The sequence below is a fragment of the Sinocyclocheilus rhinocerous genome, unplaced genomic scaffold (assembly GCF_001515625.1).
Source record: "Sinocyclocheilus rhinocerous isolate Xijiao unplaced genomic scaffold, SAMN03320098_v1.1 scaffold421, whole genome shotgun sequence".
Taxonomy (NCBI): Eukaryota; Metazoa; Chordata; class Actinopteri; order Cypriniformes; family Cyprinidae; genus Sinocyclocheilus; species Sinocyclocheilus rhinocerous.
In genome coordinates, this window is record NW_015656177.1 from 233115 (window position 1) to 255327 (window position 22213).

At 37.6% G+C, this 22213-nt stretch overlaps 4 protein-coding genes across 6 annotated transcripts in view; 2 read left to right on the forward strand and 2 right to left on the reverse strand.

Annotated features, from left to right (window-relative positions):
* Positions 1 to 151: 151 nt before the first annotated feature.
* LOC107719804 (heat shock 60 protein 1) lies at positions 152 to 7269 on the reverse strand. The gene is made up of 11 exons (XM_016527330.1): positions 7124 to 7269; positions 4921 to 5096; positions 4467 to 4802; positions 4288 to 4383; positions 4100 to 4193; positions 3849 to 4017; positions 3488 to 3587; positions 3058 to 3303; positions 2799 to 2973; positions 2515 to 2693; positions 152 to 868 (listed from the first exon to the last, which is right to left on the reverse strand). Exons 2-11 carry the CDS (start codon positions 5092 to 5094, stop codon positions 710 to 712), a joined length of 1728 nt encoding a protein of 575 aa, XP_016382816.1. The 5' UTR covers positions 5095 to 5096; positions 7124 to 7269; the 3' UTR covers positions 152 to 709.
* A 689-nt stretch (positions 7270 to 7958) lies between these two features.
* LOC107719805 (10 kDa heat shock protein, mitochondrial-like) lies at positions 7959 to 9941 on the forward strand. 2 transcript variants are annotated; one of them, XM_016527332.1, is made up of 3 exons: positions 7959 to 8110; positions 9564 to 9719; positions 9813 to 9941. In XM_016527332.1, the coding sequence occupies exons 1-3, from the start codon at positions 8108 to 8110 to the stop codon at positions 9924 to 9926; spliced, it is 273 nt and encodes a 90-aa protein (XP_016382818.1). In that variant the 5' UTR covers positions 7959 to 8107; the 3' UTR covers positions 9927 to 9941. The 2 variants fall into 2 exon arrangements, with proteins under 2 accessions (XP_016382818.1, XP_016382817.1); XM_016527331.1 differs by having other exon boundaries at positions 7962 to 8110; positions 9561 to 9719.
* Positions 9942 to 12506: 2565 nt separating this feature from the next.
* On the forward strand, positions 12507 to 16096 carry mob4 (MOB family member 4, phocein). The gene is made up of 8 exons (XM_016527336.1): positions 12507 to 12622; positions 13350 to 13412; positions 13700 to 13800; positions 14268 to 14310; positions 14487 to 14573; positions 14714 to 14793; positions 14996 to 15107; positions 15568 to 16096. Exons 1-8 carry the CDS (start codon positions 12563 to 12565, stop codon positions 15697 to 15699), a joined length of 678 nt encoding a protein of 225 aa, XP_016382822.1. The 5' UTR covers positions 12507 to 12562; the 3' UTR covers positions 15700 to 16096.
* The window catches only part of LOC107719806 (raftlin-2-like), a 32245-nt gene continuing 26073 nt past the window's right edge, over positions 16042 to 22213 (reverse strand). For both annotated transcript variants that reach the window (XM_016527334.1, XM_016527333.1), the window contains exons 5-9: positions 21706 to 21924; positions 20077 to 20183; positions 19865 to 19968; positions 19712 to 19790; positions 16042 to 17659 (exon numbers count right to left, since the gene is read on the reverse strand). In XM_016527334.1, the coding sequence (XP_016382820.1) occupies positions 17462 to 17659; positions 19712 to 19790; positions 19865 to 19968; positions 20077 to 20183; positions 21706 to 21924 (707 nt within the window). In that variant the 3' untranslated portion in view covers positions 16042 to 17461. The remainder of the gene's footprint in view (positions 17660 to 19711; positions 19791 to 19864; positions 19969 to 20076; positions 20184 to 21705; positions 21925 to 22213) is intronic.

Consider the following 22213-nt stretch of genomic DNA (forward strand, 5'->3'; position numbering starts at 1 on the left):
TTTTTAGGAGAACCATCCCTTTAAGAAATGAAACCTGGAACACAGGAACACATTATCACACAATTCTTTAAGCTTATAGCAACGTATTTCTAGTCAGTGAGAAAAATGAATGTAACAATTGAAGGCAAAACAAGTACATGCTTCATCACAATTGTGTAATCCTCAAATGAGGGGTTTATTTTTATATGAAACAATGAACAGTGTACAAAAAAAAAACAAATTAACTGATCACTGAAGTGCATTTTGTTTTTAAGATACAACTGGTCAAAGTTCCTACTACTTCCTTGCTTATGAAGACAAACTTTAACCTGAACGTCTAGCTTTTAAAGCCCCTGCAGATGGTCTGATTCAAAACCAGCTATACGCACAATGACATTCGTACAACACACATGACAATATGCAATATGTTAAATGCACTTTCCCATAAGATGTTGGTGAGCACAATGTTACAGAACAGAAGGCAGACAGACTCTCTCTGGTCACATTATCAAGAACCTGTCTTTAAAGCAGTAGGGTGACATCTTCAGCCATGAGTAGAGAGATAAGCCTGGACATAGTGGTAGAAGGATGGGAGACTGTAAGGTCCATTTCTTTTGCTCCAAGATCAGACCACCTTCATTCAATTTCGGCATGTTTTTCCAAGTCAAAAGGGAGGGGCAAATCATGTCCCCTGCCCTCAACCCTTTTACTAAAGTCAGTGCAGATCAGTTTAGAATCCCATGCCACCCATACCTCCCATGCCTCCCATTCCACCCATTCCTCCAGCCGGCATGTCCTTCTCCTCCTTTGGTATCTCAGTGACAACGGCTTCAGCAGTAGCCAGCAGAGATGCAACACCTGCAGCATCTAGCAATGCAGTCCTCACGACCTGCAGGGGGAGACAAAGACAAACTTACTCAACATAAGGAGCATTAAAGGGGTCAAATGATGCTTTTTTAAAGATCATTATTTGGTGTATTTGGTGTAACAGAATATGTTGACATGCTTTAATGTTCAAAAAACACATTATTTTTCAAATACTGTACATTATTGTAGGTCCTCTATGCCCCGCCTCTCTCAAACGCTTCGTTTTCTACAAAGTCCCTCCTTCCGACAAGCGCAGTCTGCTCTGATTGGCCAGCTGACCCAGTGCATTGTGATTGGACGAACACCGCAAGCACTCGTCGGAAATGTAACCCCCCTTACCATAATCGCGAGCTTCATCTTTCAAAATAAATGTAAAGACAGAGCCCGAAAGGGGAACAGAGTCGCGTGACAGACACAATGATGAAGCTGGTATGTGTACACAAGCCACGGTTAAGACAGCTGACTCCACTGTGATGTGACCCCCTCTCTCTCTCTCTCTCGCGCTCTCTCGCTCGCTCTCGCTCTCTCTCTCTCTCTCGCTCTCTCTCTCTCTCACACACACAAGATGCGCAAAACTCCGCATTTGAACAGTCAATAGCAAATACTTAAACTCCTCTCCTAGCAGTAGCTGGAATCAGAAGCGCCAGATTGTCATAGCAAAGTCAGAACTGAAAATGAGCCTATTTTCAAAAATAGTGGAGTGTTCCTTTAAGTTCTTGATAGGGATGCATCAACATTACAATTCTGGCTGATACTGATAAGTCAATAATTCTTTTAATTTTACAGCCAATAACTGATGAATGGCAAATTTTTAAATTCAACACTATTTGTTAAAAGTAATAGTAATAGTAAAACTAAACTAAAAACAATATAAAGGCCACAAAAGAATTACATTATAATCTATTAGGCATCACAATGAAATACAAAAATATATAAAGTTTGAGGTCAGTAAAATTTTGTTTTAAAGAAATTAATGCTTTTAAGCAAGGAGCCATTAAACTGATCAAAAGTGACATTAAAACATTTATAAATGTTACAAAATGCTGTTCTTTTGAACTTTCAATTAATCAAAGAATTCAGTTTTCACAAAAATATTAAGATGCACAACTGTATATTAGAGTGATTTCTGAAGGATCATATGACGCTAAAGACTGCTGAAAATTTTGCATCGCCATCACAAGAATAAATATATAAAATAATTCAATATTACATAAGACAGTTACTTTAAATTGTAATACTTTTTCACAATAGCTGCATCCTCCGGAGGTCGCATTTGTCAGCAGCATACATCATTGAAGCAGTAATAATAAATCTGACTGTTATTCTTCTTGAGGTGAAAAATACTGTAATGTCTTTCTTACTTTGCAGCGTAATGAGGCTTTTCTTAAGTGAGGCAGCCTCACTGACACATGCCACTGACAAATGCAACCTCCTCTGTATTTCTGATATACAAAAAATAAAATAAAAAATAAAGTAATAAATGCAGCCTTGGTAAACATAAGACACTTCTTGCAAAAACATCACTGACTCCAAAAATTTGAACAGTAGTGTATATAATGTCGACCAATGTGGTAATAATATGTCAGATATTAATTAATAGAACCTGCTTTGACATCTTTATTACCGATTTAAACCGTTAACTTAAGTTTGTGAATCATACATACACACCTTTGTGGGGTCAATAATGCCTCTTTCGACCATGTTGACATATTCTCCATTCATAGCATCATATCCAATCTCTGGAGCGCTCTGCAAGATCTTCTCCACCACCAGAGAGCCCTCAACTCCTGCATTCTTGGCAATAGTCACTGCAGGAATACGAAGCGATCTGCGAATAATGTCGATCCCTTTAAGAGCAAAAAACAAAACAAAAAAACAGTCAGTTTTGAGAAGTTAACAGAGTTATTTCTTACAGGTCATCTGGAGGAAGAGATCAACACTTCAGTCTTTACCAATCTTTTGATCATTATTGGCTGGCTTGATGTTGTCCAGGGCTGGGATGCAGCGTAGCAGGGCACATCCTCCTCCAGGAACGATTCCCTCCTCCACAGCAGCTCGAGTGGCGTTCAGTGCATCAGTAACACGGTCTTTCTTCTCATTCACTTCAACGTCACTTGTTCCTCCAACCTAATAAAGAGAATGATCATTTTGGATAATGATGAAGTATACATTATACTAATAAAAGATGCTACACGCTTTCTGCTTTCATACCTTAATCACAGCCACTCCATCAGAGAGCTTGGCCAGACGCTCGTTGAGTTTCTCCTTCTCGTAGTCACTGCTTGTGCTCTCCAGCAGTTCAGCGATCTCATTCACACACTTTTCAATGGCTGCTGGATCACCGTGGCCTTTGAGGAGCATTGTGTCATCCTTTGTCACGATGACCTCTCCGACTCTGCCAAAGTCATGTATCTGGATATCCTCAATGGCCAGACCCACAGCCTCACCACCAAACACCTGAAAACACACAGATCAGGTTTGTTAACAGACTTTATGATGTTATTATGGGCTGTGGCAACTACCACATGAGATGATACATGCCACAATACAATATGTTAAAGCATTACATAAATTAGATATTTTAAGCGAGCTATTAATTAATGTAATGAATTCAGATGAAGACAAAAGCCTAGGCACATACCGTGCCTCCAGTGGAAATGGCCATATCCTGCAGCTGGTTTTTCCTGTTGTCACCGAATCCTGGAGCCTTGACTGCAACGACCTGGAGTCCAACCTTCAACCTGTTGGTGAGTTTTAGCATTGACCTTTAACCCAGAATCTTTAAATAACAGGCTATTCTTAAACCTCAAAAAGTTAAAAAAAAAACTTAAAAAAAAAAAAAAAAAGGACAAATATTCTGAAAGCTGTTTGGAGATTCCATATTCAGAATATATATTTCTGGAAATCAGTTTAATAAAACCTTATTCTATCTCGTATTTATCCATTCCAAGCATTTCTTGCGAACTTCATGTTGTTGTGCTAAGGTGTTTTTAGAGACAAACCTGTTGAGGACCAGAGTGCTGAGTGCCTCTCCGTCCACATCTTCAGCAATGATGACCAGAGGCTTGCGATGCTGGTTGGCAATTTCTAGTGCTGGCACGATGCTCTGTACACTGGAGATCTTCTTCTCACTCAGAAGCAAGTAAGCATCCTGGAACTCACACTTCTGGCCTGCAAACAGAGAATATATGCTGTTGTCATTCCAGCATTAATACTGGTATAAACACATGACCTTCTAATACAAAACACACACCTTTAGCTGTGTTGATGAAGTATGGAGAAATGTAGCCACGGTCGAACCTCATGCCCTCAATGATTTCAAGCTCATCATGTAGGGTTTTACCATCCTTTAAACAAGAATTACAGCCCAAGTGTGAGGTATTTTAAGGATCAAACCATCATTCCACCTGAACTAAATACTACTTCTACTGTAGCAGCTACCTTCACTGTAATAACACCCTTGCGGCCCACTTTCTTCATAGCATTGGAGATGATGGTACCAACTTCAGTGTCTCCATTGGCAGAAATAGTGGCCACCTATACCAAAGAAAGATTGACAGAAGCAAAAAGTAAAAAAACAAACAACATATTTAGTGCTCGTTTTATAGGGCACTTCTTACCTGAGCAATTTCCTCTGGTGTTGTGACCGGCTTGGAGAGTTTCTTGAGTTCATTGATGACTTCTTCCACTGCCATCATGACTCCTCTACGGATCTCCACAGGGTTGGCGCCTTTGCTGATGGTGTCAAATCCCTCCTTGGCAACAGCACGGGCCAAAACTGTGGCGGTTGTGGTGCCGTCTCCAGCCTCCTCGTTAGTGTTGTTGGCCACATCCTGTACCAGCCTCGCCCCAATGTTCTTATACCTATCCTTCAGGTCGATACTTTTGGCAACTGTGACACCATCTTTGGTGACTTTGGGGCTGCCCCAGCTCTGTTCAATGATAACGGTGCGACCCTGAAGGAGAGAGGCAAATCTAGTTGTTTCTGCCATTAATGATTACAAATGTGACTTTAAGAGGAGTAACATATTAGCTGTTCCCCTGGCAACTGAACAGTCATTGAACTCAGCATACCTTTGGTCCCATGGTGACGGCCACAACATCAGCCAGCAGGTCAACGCCCTGGAGCATCAGTGCCCGGGCATCTGCTCCAAACTTGACGTCCTTGGCATACGCACGGGTCAGGTGTGGGGCCAGCGCCCTGCACACTGGCCTCATCTGTTTCATCACACTGGGTAAACGCAGCATTTCTATGAGAAGAAGAGTAGAAGCAGAACTTTTTTTTTCAGAAAAAAAAGGTTATTCGTGATAGAAGTGATTTCTACTTCATCAGAATAAAAAAATAAAGATGGTTTTCAGAAACACTCAAATCATTTAGACCAGGGGCCCAATTTTCGAGGGCCCTTTATCCAGTTTTTTTGTGATTTACTAGAGAAGCATTAAGAATAAGGATTTAAAAAATAAAAAAATTCTACTCAACTTCTACCTGGAAAATATTTTAGAGTTTTTAGAAATTTTAGAGAAAAACATATTCTTTATTAAAAAAAAATGCCCACACGATTTTATTAATTTACATGACTTTTAGAAGTCTGGAATCACACTTTAAGAATGAGGCTTTCTCATGTATTCATGTTTTCCAAGGCCATAGGAAGATTAAATAAAATCTATTTATTTTTAGTTGTTTTGTCATTTAAAATAATCATCTTGAGGCACCCTCGGAATTTCCTCCTGGTCCCCAGGTTGAGAACAACTGATTAGACAAACAGGTAACCACGCCCAAATTCCCTGGCATTGGCATTGGTTGATGTTGGCAGAGAGACGTTTTTGATTGGCTGATGCCTGATAGTCGTCGAAATCTGATATCTGCCAGGCATTAGAGACATTTTATGCATTATATTCAAACTGCATGATATTCAACCTCCCCACCCCCTCCCCCAAGCCACTGAAAAAAAATTCAAGTCTTGTGTCGAGGTCACATGAGAACAAATCCGGATGCCAAAAATTAGTCTTTGCCCCCGCTGGTACCTGAAAGCGTTATTGAATCTTTGCCTGATTCATTCATTCATTCATTCATTCATTCATTAACTTATCCTCATCATATTGTGTCAAATATATCAAAGCTTTCCGTTAAAACATGCTCTAGAAAATATGAGGAGATAATCATCATTGGCATGGTTCGCCTGGACAGTTACTACAATGTTTCGAAAAGCCAGATCATCAACCATAAAAAAGAAGGGAAAAGTTTTAAAAAGCAAGGATAACAGGTAATAATTACAAGAAACTGAACTAATCATGTAAAGTACACGCGTCATAGTGGGTCTCTCATCTACCCCACGTGTGTTCAGGGCGTCACAAGGTCAAAATCACTCCGCGTCACGACAGAGACGGAAATGATCCCTTTCATCTCCATTCATTAACTTATCCTCATCATATTGTGTCAAATATATCAAAGCTTTCCGTTAAAACATGCTCTAGAAAATATGAGGAGATAATCATCATTGGCATGGTTCGCCTGGACAGTTACTACAATGTTTCGAAAAGCCAGATCATCAACCATAAAAAAGAAGGGAAAAGTTTTAAAAAGCAAGGATAACAGGTAATAATTACAAGAAACTGAACTAATCATGTAAAGTACACGCGTCATAGTGGGTCTCTCATCTACCCCACGTGTGTTCAGGGCGTCACAAGGTCAAAATCACTCCGCGTCACGACAGAGACGGAAATGATCCCTTTCATCTCCATGCCTTCAAGTTACAAAGTTCCCGGGGTTTTCCTTTTGTTTCAGCAAAATTAACCTTTGTAGCCCTGACACCGATGAAATATTCCATACGTAAAATTCTTAGGCCTCAATATCATATAATTTGTTATAGTTAGCATGCAAGCTATAATCACCACTTCATTTCACTTAAGACTGAACTTTATTATTTTGCTAATAAAGCAGTAATCAAGGCAGCAGATATATAATTACCAAGCAATGCATGTGATATGCATAATATATTTGTTGCTCTCATGCCAGTTATTCTGACGAACATAATCAGCATCTACCATAAAAGTATAGTTCTAGAATACGACAGGATTACATGACAGCTAATTGCACAATGTTACTTACAACTCCACAAAACCAACCGACAGTTCTAGCATTACGAAACGATGTTACGTTCCATATCTGCCTCTTTGATCTCATTAATCTTTATATTACCAGGCCAGTAAATTGCGTTATGCAGTATAGTATGTTTATAGGCTTTTATAAATGAGGAGAATGCTATGACTGACTTACTGCAGAGTGATCTGGAGGTAAACGAAAGGATGCGCGTCTCCGTCAGTACAGCAGACTGAATGATATAAGAAGAGAAGCCGCTTTAGAGCTGCTGCAGTTACGCTGAACTCGCATGTGTTCTTCATCCGGGTAACCTCCCTCCGCCCTGGCATCTGAATAACCCAATATTATCAAACGTTTGATACGTATTATGCTCTTAAATACATAGATGCTTTCATTTGCTTTTTTGATTAAAATGTCATTCAACATATTTCGTTTATACTGATGGAACATATCAATAAAATAAATTAAAATAGCCCATTAAATTATTGTTTTATGCTCGTTCCGGGGCGTCAAGTTCGAGAATTTTCGCAGATTCTATTGGAGAAAAAAGACGTCAGAGGTCAAGATTGTGCAACAAGAAAAAATATTGCATTTTACTTTTTTTTAAATTTTTTTTTATTTTGTTAAAAGTATAACATATTAATTTAAATAAGTCAATATATTTGTATTTATGTTGTATAATTGTTTATTTCGTATTTAGAGTGAGTTAGTATTATTTATTTTATTATTTAGGTACCTATTTAGGTAGCTTTTCACTACCTTTCTTTTGTTATTTGTAATCCACTTTAATTTTGCATTCTTTGTCGCCATACGTTACGTTTGAATAACTTGTAACTGTTCTATGCACTGAAACCCATAAATAATAATTTAAAATATTACAGTCGTTAAGTGCTATGTCAAGCATATAAACACCTGGTTTCCAAACTAACAGTGCCTTTGAAACATGTAAAAAAAATTCAAATGTCTTTATGTAACGTTTTAGGCGATCGAGGAATATTCTAGATTGCGGGACGGGGGTCGGTAAACATTACCTTTCGGCGCATGCGCAGTGCCCTTCCAGACAGATATTTCTTCTTCACGTGGATCGCAGGAGTGAAGTGGCCCAGTGTGACTGTCTTATGCTGATCTGCCGGACGCGCTATTTCATAAAGATCAGCTAAAATGGTAAGACGCGTATGTTAATTTATCAAGCTGAGTGAGTTGTTTCTATAATTATTTGACTTGTGTGACTGAGATAGCGCAATGTTTTATAACCCTCCATCTATTGCAGCTGCAAGGTCACGGTTAGGAATGGGTTCGTGCTCTGAGTTAATATAACAGAATGATGCGATGCTAAGTTTGTTACTTAGTACACGCAATGTTTGTGAGTTTGTGAGAAGGATTGGTGATTTCACATGTAACTCAGTTTGCTTTCATGAAATCTTATCAAGTCGTTGGTTTATAGACAAGTATTGTTTAAAAGTGTCGTTTAAAAGGTGGTATATTTATTTTACAACAAATAAAATTGTATTTTATGCCAGACTGTAGAATGATAATTTCTGTTCACGCGTAGAATGTATTTGTATTGCAGGTATCAGTAACATCTTGCATGTGAAAACTCAACATATTTCCATTATCATAACTTCAGGTTGTCACACTCTGCTAGGCTCCAAGATCATTACAACCAATAGCGTTTCAGCAAGATATGAACTTCCGGGTCATTTTGAATGGAGGCGAACACATGTGCATTGTGATGTACAGTAACTGTGATTCTTTTGTCTTCGGTTAAATTGAGGCATAGAGATGAAATATTATCTTAAGAAAGGTTGACAGTTTATTTGTCTGTATTAACCTTTTTGATAAATTACCATAGCATATTAATTAAAAATGCTTATACTTTATTGGTTACCAGACAATAACGAAAGACGTGTGACAAATTGTGAATTGCCTTTAAATGTATTATGAGGTCAGACGAAATGCACAACTGATTTATTCTAGAATCTTCTACATTCCTAACCATTCAGCCTTGGGGTTTATTATGTTGCCTGTCCTTTTGTCCTTCAGAAGGATAGTAAACATTTACAAAACCTCCAAACTTCTCTTCTCCCCCACATTAACCCTCACCATCTCCTATCCCATCTACTCTCCCTCACACATGACCTTCACTCAAGGACACACACACACACATATATCTGTTCTTGGACAAGCAGCTACTCTTGTCTTTTGTGAACGGTGACGGTCAGAGCTTTTTCTCTCCAAGGTATCTGTTTTAAGTATGCATCTATGTAATTTAGTAGCCTAAAATTATGTGTAGAAGGTAAACCAAGGATTTTAAGAAGTCAACTGAAGTCAAGAACATATAGTAGTGCATTTTAGAAAAGCATTACTTAGAGGCCTGCTTTTTTTAAGTAAATGTATCCTAAATAGTTTTTGATTAATATTATTTTAACATTTTTGATCATAGATTGACAATTTAGCAAAAACTGAAGAGAAGGAAGACAAAAAAAGCAAATAATTTTCTCTTTGCTAGTCTGTAATGCCCCCTAGTGGTAAATATTTGGAACGCTGCTTTGTAGCGTTGCAAAACATGCATTGATTATTTCTACACTGTACTAAGTATGCCTTTGCCCCAAAGCAGGCTTTCCGGAAATTTCTTCCCATGTTCGACCGTGTGTTGGTAGAGCGGCTAGCTGCAGAGACTGTGACAAAAGGAGGCATCATGATTCCAGAGAAGTCTCAAGCCAAAGTGCTGCAGGCTACAGTGTTAGCAGTGGGTCCTGGATCCACCAACAAGGTAGTTTTTTTTACACTTTCTGATTTAAGCATTTCTTTACAGTGTGTGAGATAGAGGCTGTACCTCAGAGTTTAAATGCTGTCTGTTTTTTAGGATGGGAAAGTAACACCTGTCTGTGTCAATGTTGGGGATAAAGTTCTGCTGCCGGAGTATGGAGGAACTAAAGTTATTCTTGATGATAAGGTTAGAACATTTTGCCATGATTAGATCAAATGATCGATTTGTTTTTACTTTTTCATTATGTACTTCTTACTATAAATGAATATTTATCCATTATTTAGCCCATTTTAAAGCTCTTGTCATTTTATTATAGACCTTAGTCAGGTTAGACACCATAATAAATTTAACGCGAATGAAAAATGGCACACACTTTATAAAGATCTTACATCACATAATTTTCACAACTCACAACTTTCAAACCTATTTTATGGAGTTTTTGTATATATATATATATATATATATATATATGTATATGTATATACAGTGGTGTGAAAAAGTGTTGGCCCCCTTCCTGATTTCTTATTTTTTTGCATGTTTGTCACACTTTAATGTTTAAGATCATCAAACAAATTTAAATGTTAGTCAAAGATAACACAAGTAAACACAACATGCAGTTTTTAAATGAAGGTTTTTATTATTAAGGGAAAACAAAACCCAAAACTACATGGCCCTGTGTGAAAAAGTGTTTGCCCCCTAAACCTAATAACTGGTTGGGCCACCCTTAGCAGCAACAACTGCAATCAAGCGTTTGCGATAACTTGCAATGAGTCTGTTACAGCGCTGTGGAGGAATTTTGGTCCACTCATCTATGCAGAATTGTTGTAATTCAGCCACATTGGAGAGTTTTCGAGCATGTTTCATCTTGCTTCTTCATGGAACAGTTTGGAATTGAACATGTGAATGCTGAATCATGGAAATGGACTCTCTAAATTGTGTGTATTAGGATACACACAAAATGAATTGCAATTACTTTATATTCCATATTCATGAGCGGTTCGTTTTAGTGTTTGGTCAAGTATGAATTGTGTTCTTTAATTCAAACTTTCTAGAAGTTTATAATGGATTTTTTTAAAATTGTGATTATAAAGTAATTAGTGAACTAATTATTATAGGGGTTGAAAATTAATGTGTTTTACAGAATAACTTTTTATTCCCTGAATAATTTCCTTTTGAGTTATGAATATGTGCTGCAGGATGTGATCAGAAGGTATAACTAAAATAATTATTGTACAGTGCCTTCTGAAAGTAACCAGACTCCTAGACCTTTTTATCACAATTATATAATAAAAGTGTTTTTCAACTGCCATGACATTTTTATTCATTAAAAAAAATTTAAATATAAAAAGAGGCTTTTTCTTATTCGACTTGATTTAGAATAATCAGTAGGTGCATATCTACAGTATTATTAATGAATATGCGTAAGAAAGAAACAAACAAATATTTGGTAGCACACTATGAATTTTGGATTACTGTGGCTATCATTTAAATAAAAAAAATGCATAGAATAGATCATTGATTTGTCTTCAGAGAGGAAATTAATTTTCACAGTGGGTACATATCTAACACAAAGACAACTGCACAGTACATATGAACTTATCACAATACAATTAAAAAAATCACAACAAATGCAAGAGTGTAAGATGATGGCTGATTTCCTATGTGTTTAAAGCACGTATAGCTATAGGAACAAAACTTTTACTGTAGTTAGTCTTCCTGCACATCGGTAATCTATACCTTCGGCCAGAAGGAAATGGAATAAAAAAACAGATGGAGTGGGTGATCTGGATCATTTAGGATTATATGTGCTTTCCAAATCATAGCTAAAGTGACACAGTGACAGTCTGATAAGTTAGGAGTAGGAATTGAAATAAATATGAATGGACCCAAGGCTTTGAGTTTGTACAAGAAGGTCCTTGAGTCCTTTAAAAAATAAACTTCATGGCTAATAATCCCTGCAGAACTCCATTAGTCAGGTTTTTTTTGGAGTGGCTAGATGGAAGGAGTGAAAGCCATTTGAGATGCCACCTGGAGTTTCCCCACAGGTCAGGGGCCAACTGCATAAACAGCTTATTACAGTCATCCGTTTTTGTTTGTTTGTTTTAAGGACTGGTCATAACATTTTTTTTTTTTAAATCAGTTGCATAAAATCTTTGATTCAAATTTGAGAATAAAAGTGAGACTGATTAGCCCGCTAGTCGGTCAGACTAGTTCGTATTAAGTATCAACATAATGGCTGTTAATACAACAGGCCCCAGGTCAGTTAAAACACTGATAAGTTAGGAGTAGGAATTGGAATAAATATGAATGGACCCAAGGCTTTGAGTTTGTACAAGAAGGTCCTTGAGTCCTTTAAAAAATAAATCATGGCTAATAATCCCTGCAGAACTCCATTAGTCAGGTTTTTTTTGGAGTGGCTAGATGGAAGGAGTGAAAGCCATTTGAGATGCCACCTGGAGTTTCCCCACAGGTCAGGGGCCAACTGCATAAACAGCTTATTACAGTCATCCGTTTTTGTTTGTTTGTTTTAAGGACTGGTCATAACATTTTTTTTTTTTAAATCAGTTGCATAAAATCTTTGATTCAAATTTGAGAATAAAAGTGAGACTGATTAGCCCGCTAGTCGGTCAGACTAGTTCGTATTAAGTATCAACATAATGGCTGTTAATACAACAGGCCCCAGGTCAGTTAAAACAGTTTAAATACAGCAATACAATGATATTAATACATGTTAATTGTGACTTCATTTGTTGTCCAATATTTGGTCACTGTATCGGAGTTCTTCCTGTAGTAGCTCTACTCGTCCATTGGGGGCGCGCTGTCAATCAAACTCTAAATCTGTCGAGATGGTCATGGCGGAGGGCACAGCTGTTCTGAGGAGGAATAGACCAGGCACTAAGGCGAAGGTAAAATGAACAGCGAATAACACTTTAAAGCGTTCTCTAAACTCAATCTCACTTAATCTTTTCGTAGAGTATATTCTAATGGCAAATTACATAAAAAAAAAGATTTGTTCTCCTGCGAGCGGAAGCCGCAGAAATGCTAAAGAGCTAAGCTAGCAGTTAGCCGAGAAAACGAATGATTCCCAAATGCAGGGTTTTAGCTGAATATCCTGTTCAATTTAATTTGTCATAATAGGATTTATTTTCCTTTTTGAAAGTACTTGTATATGTAGTGAACTGTGAGGCAGGATGCGTCCGAAATGGCAGGTTTTCATGATCGAGTTATTTGGCGAGCAGAAGTCAGCTAGCAGCCGTCTGGAAATACCCGGATGAACATCACTGCTGAGCTGATGCTCAAATACATTAAATTATTAAATTTAAAACACAATTAATTTAATACACTATTTTATATCCGAGTCATGCAGCTTTCAGCTATTTTACACTGCTGTTTTCAATCATTAATACATCAAGAAATTGACGTAAACATTGGGACATTTTACCATGGTTTTTACTATAGATACAAACTATGGTTACAACGTAGGAACTAACTTATATTGTCCAAAAGCTTAGAAAGATATATGTTGTATCATACGTACTCTCAACAGTAATTGCTTAACAGTAGTTGAACAGTATAGAAGATTCTAGTGTTGTTTCTGTGTTGTTAAAACGATGGTCTCGTTTTATCCAACAGGACTTCTATAACTGGTCTGATGAGTCTTTTGAAGAGATGGACAGCACACTGGCAGTGCAACAGGTGAGAGCTTTTCTTACTTCAATGAATCACAAAAGGAGATTTTTGAGAGGTGCTGTTTTCCAGACAGTGGCCATGGGCTGTCAAGCTCCAAAAAGTGACAAAAATGCACTAAAAGATTTTTGTTGTTGTCAGTAAGTCTTTTTAAGCAGTGAAGTAACTTTATATGTGGAACAGACTGAAGTTATTTGCTTAAGATTAATATATTTTGAAGTCATTTTGTTCACTTCTTGACCGGTTTTTATGTTGTTATTGGTAGTTGTTTTTCTTTCTTTTTTTTCCATTTTCAGTATATTCAGCAGAACATCCGCTCAGATTGTTCCAACATAGAGAAGATTATGGAGCCTCCAGAGGGACAGGATGAGGGGGTTTGGAAATATGAACATCTCAGGTATATTATTAGTTTGAATGTCAACTCGGATCCTTCATTTCATCCTTAACGTCATCTAGTGTTAAAATAATGTATATAGTTTTTGATGACAAAATAGGTCCCACTATATATTAGGTGTCTTTCAGAACTATGTACTTGCATTTAAAAAAAGTTGTACTTCGTGTTAAAGTTGTATTGCAAAATGCTTTTGCTGCTGTTTTGTGGCATGGTTAGGTTAAGGGGTATGGTCAACAGTCTAAATATAGATGTAATTACATGCTGTTTTTGTAAATATACATACAGCATAAAACATGTATGAAGGCAGTAATGACATTGTATCAAATTATTTATTTAAATGTTAGTACATAGTAGTTTAACACAATATAAAGTGGGTCTACAAAATGTTTATCAGATGCTCTTTGTTGCTGTGTCTTGGGAGTTATTGAATTGAGTAAATTGTAAATATTATGTTTTGTATATACATATAGACAGTTCTGTTTGGAGCTGAATGGCTTAGCAGTTAAACTGCAGGTAATTATCTTTCTTACACTGTTACATCACAAATAACTCAAGTAGTCTGTACAGCACTATTCATTTAAAAGTAACGTTTGTCTCCTTGTCAAACACCAGGTTGTTTTAGTTGTTGCAAGTCTTTACAGTTCTCTATTTATGAAGACGATACACTGTGTGATGTCTGTGCTCCATAGAACGAGTGTCATCCTGACACGTGTACCCAGATGACTGCCACTGAGCAGTGGATCTTTCTGTGTGCTGCCCATAAAACTCCCAAAGAGGTGAGTGTCCTCTGTGTTTAGTTTAGATCAAACCTTTTGTTGTTGCAGCCCTAATTAATTTCTTAACAGACAGAATTAGAGAAGCTAAAATATGGATGATTGTGTCTTATGTTGATTTGTTTGTTTACTGTGGCTCACAGTGCCCTGCCATTGACTACACAAGGCACACTCTCGATGGAGCTGCGTGTCTTCTCAACAGCAACAAGTATTTTCCCAGCCGGTGAGTTATTGAACATCTAATCCATTAAAGCAGGTGTGTTTAGTGCTTCTCCTAGAGATGTCTGTCTGCAGAGTTTAGTTCCAACGGACTTGACTAGTGTCAGGTGAAGGTTTGATCTAAACTCCATTTCTAGGATTTTCTAGCTGTAAACAGGCTGTTGATGTTTATGTAACCATTGACCCTTTCACTGCTTTCCATATAGTGTCAGCATTAAAGAATCATCTGTGGCCAAACTGGGCTCGGTTTGCCGTCGCATCTATAGGATTTTCTCCCATGCTTACTTTCACCACCGCCAGATTTTTGACAAGTATGAGGTAAGCAAGATAATTTATGTAATTCATAAGCACATTTCATAAAACGGAGTATCGGCTTTGCTTCTACTGCACTGCCTATTGTCAAGTTGTTGAACTGCCTATTTAGGCATCATTTCACAATCCTGAACCACTTGAAAAGTAGGAAAACACTTCAGTCATGAAAATTATTTGGTAATAAAAGTATTTTACCAAATATTTGTGTGCTGTATTTTTCTGCTTAAAGCAATTGCAATCAGGAATTGCTACCCATCTTTGAAAGCAGCTCACAGAGTTTTTGGAGTTAATTTCAAGTGAATGTTAAGCTTGATAATGACAGTGGTCATGATGAAGCAACTACTGTTTATTCAAACAGCATTTCCTGCTGTGGTCAGTAGGAGGCATCTTAAGACAGTTTCCTAAAAAGGACAGTGAGAACAGCATCAAATAGACACTTTATGAAAAGATCATCTCTTTCCCACAGAATGAGACTTTCTTGTGTCACCGCTTCACTCGTTTCGTGATGAAGTACAACCTCATGTCTAAGGACAACCTCATTGTGCCCATCCTGGAAGAGGAAGTCCAGAGTGCCACTGCTGGGGAGAGTGACGCCTGAGCTGCATCTCGTGCATTTTGAGCCTCTAGCATCCAGACAGCAGAGGCGTACAACTTTAGTCATTTGACATATGCTACTTTTTCACTCACTAATACTTTGTTTGATCCAAATTTCATCATTCAGCTGTAACAATCAAAATGTTACATCGACAGCTCCTTGTACATATATCACTCCATCTCTATTGTAAATCCTGCTTAACCAGTAAGAATTTCCTTAATTTTTTCTCCTCACTAGACTATAAATGAGTCTGGTGATATTCACCGTCTTTTCCCTCGTTAAGTTATTACATGGGTGAAGGGCTCTGATCCAGCTCGCGTTATCCTTTTTTTTTTTTTTTAAATAAACTAAAATGTATGGTATTTTCATTGTCAATTGTTAATAAAAGACTTGTACCTAGTCTACGCTTATTCATTAGCTTTTTTGCCATGTTCAACTGCTAAGCGACAACACAAACAGCCACTTTAATATGAGGTAAATACCCATTTAATAAAACATTACAAAAACAGCCTGAAACATGTTCAAATACTACAGTTAGTAAATAATACTGATCAGTTCTTGCATATTAGATGTTAAATATCTTGAGCTCAGCTTCTGGGATTGAAGGAACATCTCATTCGGTTCACCATGGCTTTAACATTTACAGCAGCTTGATAGTCTGTTTTGTGAACTAAAATGTGCTTATTCTATTCTGCCATTCCTCAAAGAGGGATAAACATGGTCAAGGCAACATAAGACGTGAAAAATACAACCCTTAACATGGTTAAAATTCTATAAGAATTCTAAGGTGGAACAAGCAGCACCACTGCAGCTCAGTTTGAAAAATACAGCCAGATAAATCGAATTTGACCACCTAGCTGGGAAGAACTAGTCAGTTTATACTAAACAAAAGGAAGTACCCTGCTCATAGTCCTATAGCAGTTATTGAACTGAAATGCTGCCACTTAACATGCAAATCATAGTGTTTTGGGTAACGTGATGAAATTCCCAGGAGATTAACATAAAAATTCAGCTCTAGCACTACTTGAGCAGATAAACCAGACTACAGCATCAAATTCAGCATTTAGTACAGGCTAGTTCATGGGCTCCAGCCTGAAGCTCTAGGTTTACAGTGCATATGCATTTCCCTCAAACACAAAAAGCATCTCAAGCTAAATGCAGTGTTTCTGATGTTTTCACTCTTAGGCCTGGAAAATTTCTGCAAGAAAATGTAAGCATGTTGCAAATCTGCACACCAAGTAAACGTTTGCGTCCTGCAGAAGGGCTGTTTAGACACTCAGTTCCTGAGTTTGTTACGTTGAACTGTTGCAGGTGAACAAACAACTGAATTGTCAGCTGGTTCGGAGTAAAAAATGAACAGTGAGGAAGGACACTCACTGATTAGGAAAAAAAAAGAAAGTGTTGGAGCTTGACAAATGTGATGTGAACTGGACATGTGGTATTGTGCGAGTGCTGTGAAATACTGTTGATGTAAATAACTGTGAATTTCAGTGCTATTTTTGATACTTTGTCAAAGTATCATTGCACATAAACTTTGTGCTTTCAATTAAAAATAAATGAGTAAATAAAACCGGCCTCTATGATACGTTATGGCTTGTTAAAAAATAATTTACAAAACGTTAAAAGTGCTATGAGTCTGTTTCTAATACAGGAACACAAATCTCTTGTGGTCTGGTGATGTGGTAAATTCTAGGGCAGCTGCCACTCTCAACCGCCAAAGATTTCTGACAGAACTTGAAAGAAATTGCATCTTTGAGTTGGTCCATCACATACAGGTGACTTCTGCAGCCCCGTCATCCGGCTCAAATCCTCCCTCATCTAAATGGGACAGCGCACTGGGATACCCCCCTCCAAACACAGGGAAACCGCCGATTCCCCCTGAACATGGAGACGACAGCTCTGTGTGCGGTTCATCCACGCCCCGACTTGCAGAGTGACTACACACCTCTCGCCGCGTGGATCCCTTGAGGAACAAAAACAAGAGGGTTGAGATGCAAAATAATGTCATAAAATCTGTCAAAACTGCAATTTTTGGTAAATTTTAGAGAACAAATGGATTAAAAGATTTTAATGTCCTTGTATGATTGTTTTTTTTATTCATAAAAAAATATTGTTAAAGGTGACCTATTATGCCCCTTTCTACAATATGTAATATAAGTGTCAGGTGTCCCCAGAATGTGTCTATGAAGTTTCAACTCAAAATACCCCACGGATCATTTATTGTATCATTTTGAAAATGCCTATTTTGAGAGGAAGCAGAAACACACTGTTTTCGTGCATGTATCTTTAAATGCAAATGAGCTGCTGCTCCCCGCCCCCTTTTCCAGAATAGGGCTGTTCCTTTACAGCTTGTAAGTCAGATACTCTGATAAAAAAAAACATCTGTTTAGTTTTGATTATCATGTCTATCGCGCTGAAATCATGCGTTTTAAAGCCATATCAGTTTAAACTTTTCTGAGCGCATACATCCGAAGCACGCGCACAGAAAGCGGCTGTCACAGCATGCGAGTACTAAACTAAGCTCTCTTTCATGTCTTATTGTGCTTAAACTGTCAAATACAAAAAAATATTGTTAAAAACACACGAGTTACAAAAACAAGTCGGTTATGTCTGTGAAGGTAAACAGCTGGGAAATAAATCGCAGGTTTATTTTAGATCCGTGTGGCAGCAGCGTAATATACAGTAAATAAATAAATCCACTGCCGTCTTGTCTCTTCTGAGGTTGGGACTCTAAATAGTGTTCTGTGCTCGTCTGTGCAGCTAACGATAGAACAGTTAGCATGCTTTGCTCGAACTTTTGCCATGGCGCTAGAACTGCTACGCTTGCGAAAACACAATGGCGGCGCCGTGGGTGGAAATGTGCAGATTAAGGAGCGGTAATATTATAATGAGATCCCTTTGCCACGTCACAAAGGGAGCAAAATCTGATGCGCTTGTTTTTTCAGACACTTGCAGAAAAGGCTTACCGAATATACAGTAAATAAATAAATCCACTGCCGTCTTGTCTCTTCTGAGGTTGGGACTCTAAATAGTGTTCTGTGCTCGTCTGTGCAGCTAACGATAGAACAGTTAGCAGCATGCTTAGTTTCTGCCATGACGTTAGAACTGGTACACCGTTGTGGCTTGCGAAAACAAGAATGGCGGCACTGTGAGTGGAAACGTGCAGATTAAGGGGCGGTGATATTATAATAAGATCCCTTTGCCACGTCACAGAGGGAGCGAAATCTGACGTGCTCGTCTTTTCAGACGCTTGCAGAAAAAGGCTTCCCAAAACAAAGTTACTGGGTTAATCTTTTTCACGTTTCCTGGGTTGGTAGATGCACCGGGGACCCGATTATAGCACTTAAAACCGGAAAAACGAAGATTTTCATGATATGTCACATTTAACTGAAATTAAAAAAATTATTAATTTTTAATAAAGCTAAAATAAAATATAAATATTAGAAAATCTAATTTTTATTTATTAGTTTGAGTTATGTTAGTAATTCATGGTCAACTGAATGATAATCAGAAGAGTTGCCTTGCCAACTAGCTGAAATAAAATAACTTAATATTTTATTTTAGTTAATATTTAATTTGTTTCAAGTAATTATATTGTTTTAGCTGATGATGATGATAACCCTTCTGTTAACTAACTGAAACAAATTACTAAAGCTTAAACTAAACTAAAATAGAAATAAAAATGAATTAACACTAAAAAGCAATAAAAAAAACTAAAGTAATAAAATAAAAACTGAAAATATACAAATAAAAGCCAAATTAAAATACGAATAAATACAATAAATGTATATATGAACATAATACTAAAATAACTGGTTTGTGAGTGGTTCAAAATGTAAAAAAGTTATCTCAAGTTAATTTTGGTTGAACTATCGCTTTAAAAGTTGGTCTTCCTCAAAAAAAGGGACTGCAAATAGAAAATTGTGTCCTTGAAATATGCCTGATAGACTAAATTACAAGTAAAGCAACAGATTTACAAATGTAATTGTTTAAAATGACATTAGCAAACAGGCACCTGGTTGTGCTCTGGTACCGTTTGGCCTTTGGCGGGTCTTTGCAGGAAGACAACTTGCTTGGTGGCGAGATTCCCTTCGCTGCAGGAAAAGAAAAATACGGTGATGGGGTGTAAAGAAACATGATTATATGGCTTGTACTGTGAGGGTCCCACCTGTCATGGCGAATAATTGGGGTGGGCAGCACACAAGTGAGCAGCCAGCCGAATTCTGCTAATGTGTGGAGCAGAGGACCATAGTCTGTCTTTACATCTGAACCCTGTGACACAAACAGGAAATCATTAAAGACAACATAAAATGGCACACACTTAACTTCCTTCATGTGATAATTTGACACCTTTTAGACATTTCATACATGCAGTCACACCTCTATAACGGTCCACTGTTCCACTACAATAGTGTCATTGGCAGGGGGCGCTATGCTTTTCTCCTCATAGACAAACAGCCCCTCTAGAGACCTGGGCACTGGCTCACCTGTAAAAACAACCATTAAACATCTACATCATACTGTAGGAACTAGTAAATGACAATTCACAGCTAGATTTTTACATTGTTATGTCTGGATGTTCATTTAATCCTTCAAATGCCTAACCTGGAGCATGAGTATTATTGAAGATGCCCTTTTATCATTATTATTCAGATCTGAATGTTAAAAGTGACTGTTTATAATGCAGGAGACCATTTTATTCTGTTATTCTATATTTTCACCCACTGAGACAAAATTTGTAGGTCTCATTTAGTCAGTGCTGGAAGTATGTCAATGACCTACAAAAGATAATGAAACTGAACTACTTGTAAGACAGCAGGATAAATCCATGTGCACCAACATGTGTGAGAGGATGAAAGAAGAGTGAATAAGATTGTAGAGCCAACACTGCAAATATTACAGAGAACATTTCTGCAATTAAATTATATATCCTTTATAATATATACAGGTAGACAACATACACATATAATAATGTTCAAAAGTTTGGGGTAGGTAAGATTTAAATAATAATAATAATACTTTTATTCAGCAAGGATGCATCAAATTGATCAAAAGTGGCAGTAAAGACATTTGTAAGATTTCTATTTTTAAAAAAATGCTGTTTTTGAACTTGCTATTAATCAAAGAATCCTGAAATTGTATGTATCCACAAATAACATTTAACTGTTTTCAACATTGATAATAATACAAAAAAAAGCACCAAATCAGCATATTTTAATGATTTTTGAAGGATCATGTGACACTGAAGACTGGAATAATGACTGCTGAAAATTCAGCTTTACCGTCACAGGAATGAATTACATTTTAAAATAGAAAAGAGTTATTTTAAACTGTAATAATATTTCCCAATGTAAATTTTTCTAGTGTATTTTGGGGAAAAAAAAGTATCCTTGGTGAGAACAAGAGATTTCTTTCGATTGAAAGTCTTATTCCAAAATGACCGCCAAATTAACATACACACACATTATATACAGTACACACATATTAAACATATACATATGGGAACATATGACATGGGAAGAGAGCGAGATTATAGAGCTACTTTGTAAACTGCTTTTCATGTTCAAAATTTACAAGCTCTAGATGTCTCAAACATACACACACATCTGATTTAGCTCCTATTAGTCTGGTGTGAAACAGGAAGCACGGTCGTGAGGTTAGGGACGTGAGCTCTAAATTTAGTTGTGGTGGGAGACAGGAGAAGGGAAATATGGCTTTGGTTAAAGATAGGGAGACGTGGAGGATGTATAAAGACGAGGATTAAAAAGATGACTTCTGAGAATGAAAAGATATACTTGGCTTAAAAAACAAACAACAACAAAAATCAGATGACTGGGCTTCTGGATTGGTAAAAACAATCAGGTAACTCCTTATATGATCATCTTAACGTCTTCCTTAGGAAGAGCTAAAGAGGATGTTGACATCTTCCTTTCACAAACACAAATATGTCAGGTGGATAAACAACTAGCTCAGGGAATCGTGACAGTCCAAAATAAGTCCGAGAACTACCTTTAGGTGTGTCCCAGTATACAAAGGAGTCGACCAATGACCAGCCCTTGCGGTAGTAAGCTGCGGTCAATTCCAGCCAATCAGCTTCGAGGGCACTGACAACTTGGCCCTTCCTGGACACGCGCATGGACAGCGCCCCCTGGTGGTAACAGCAGGCCAGAGAGTCCAGCGGAGCACAGCCCGGAGCCCAGGAGTGAAACAGCACCAACAATCTCAGGTCTGAAAACGATAGCGAGTCTCACACGTTTTGTATGACCAATGCAGATCAGTGCAACCTCAAAATCTTTGGCATATTTCAGTAAAGGGTTAGTTCACCCAAAAATGAAAATTAGCTTGTGTTTTACTCACCCTCGAGGCATCCTAGGTGTATATTCTTATTTCAGACGAATCCAGTCGGAGTTATATTAAAAATTGTCCTGGCTATTCCAAGCTCTATCATTGCAGTCAGCGGGTGTTGCAGTTGAACAGTCCACAAGTCGTCAAATAAAGCGCGCGCATTCATAATAAA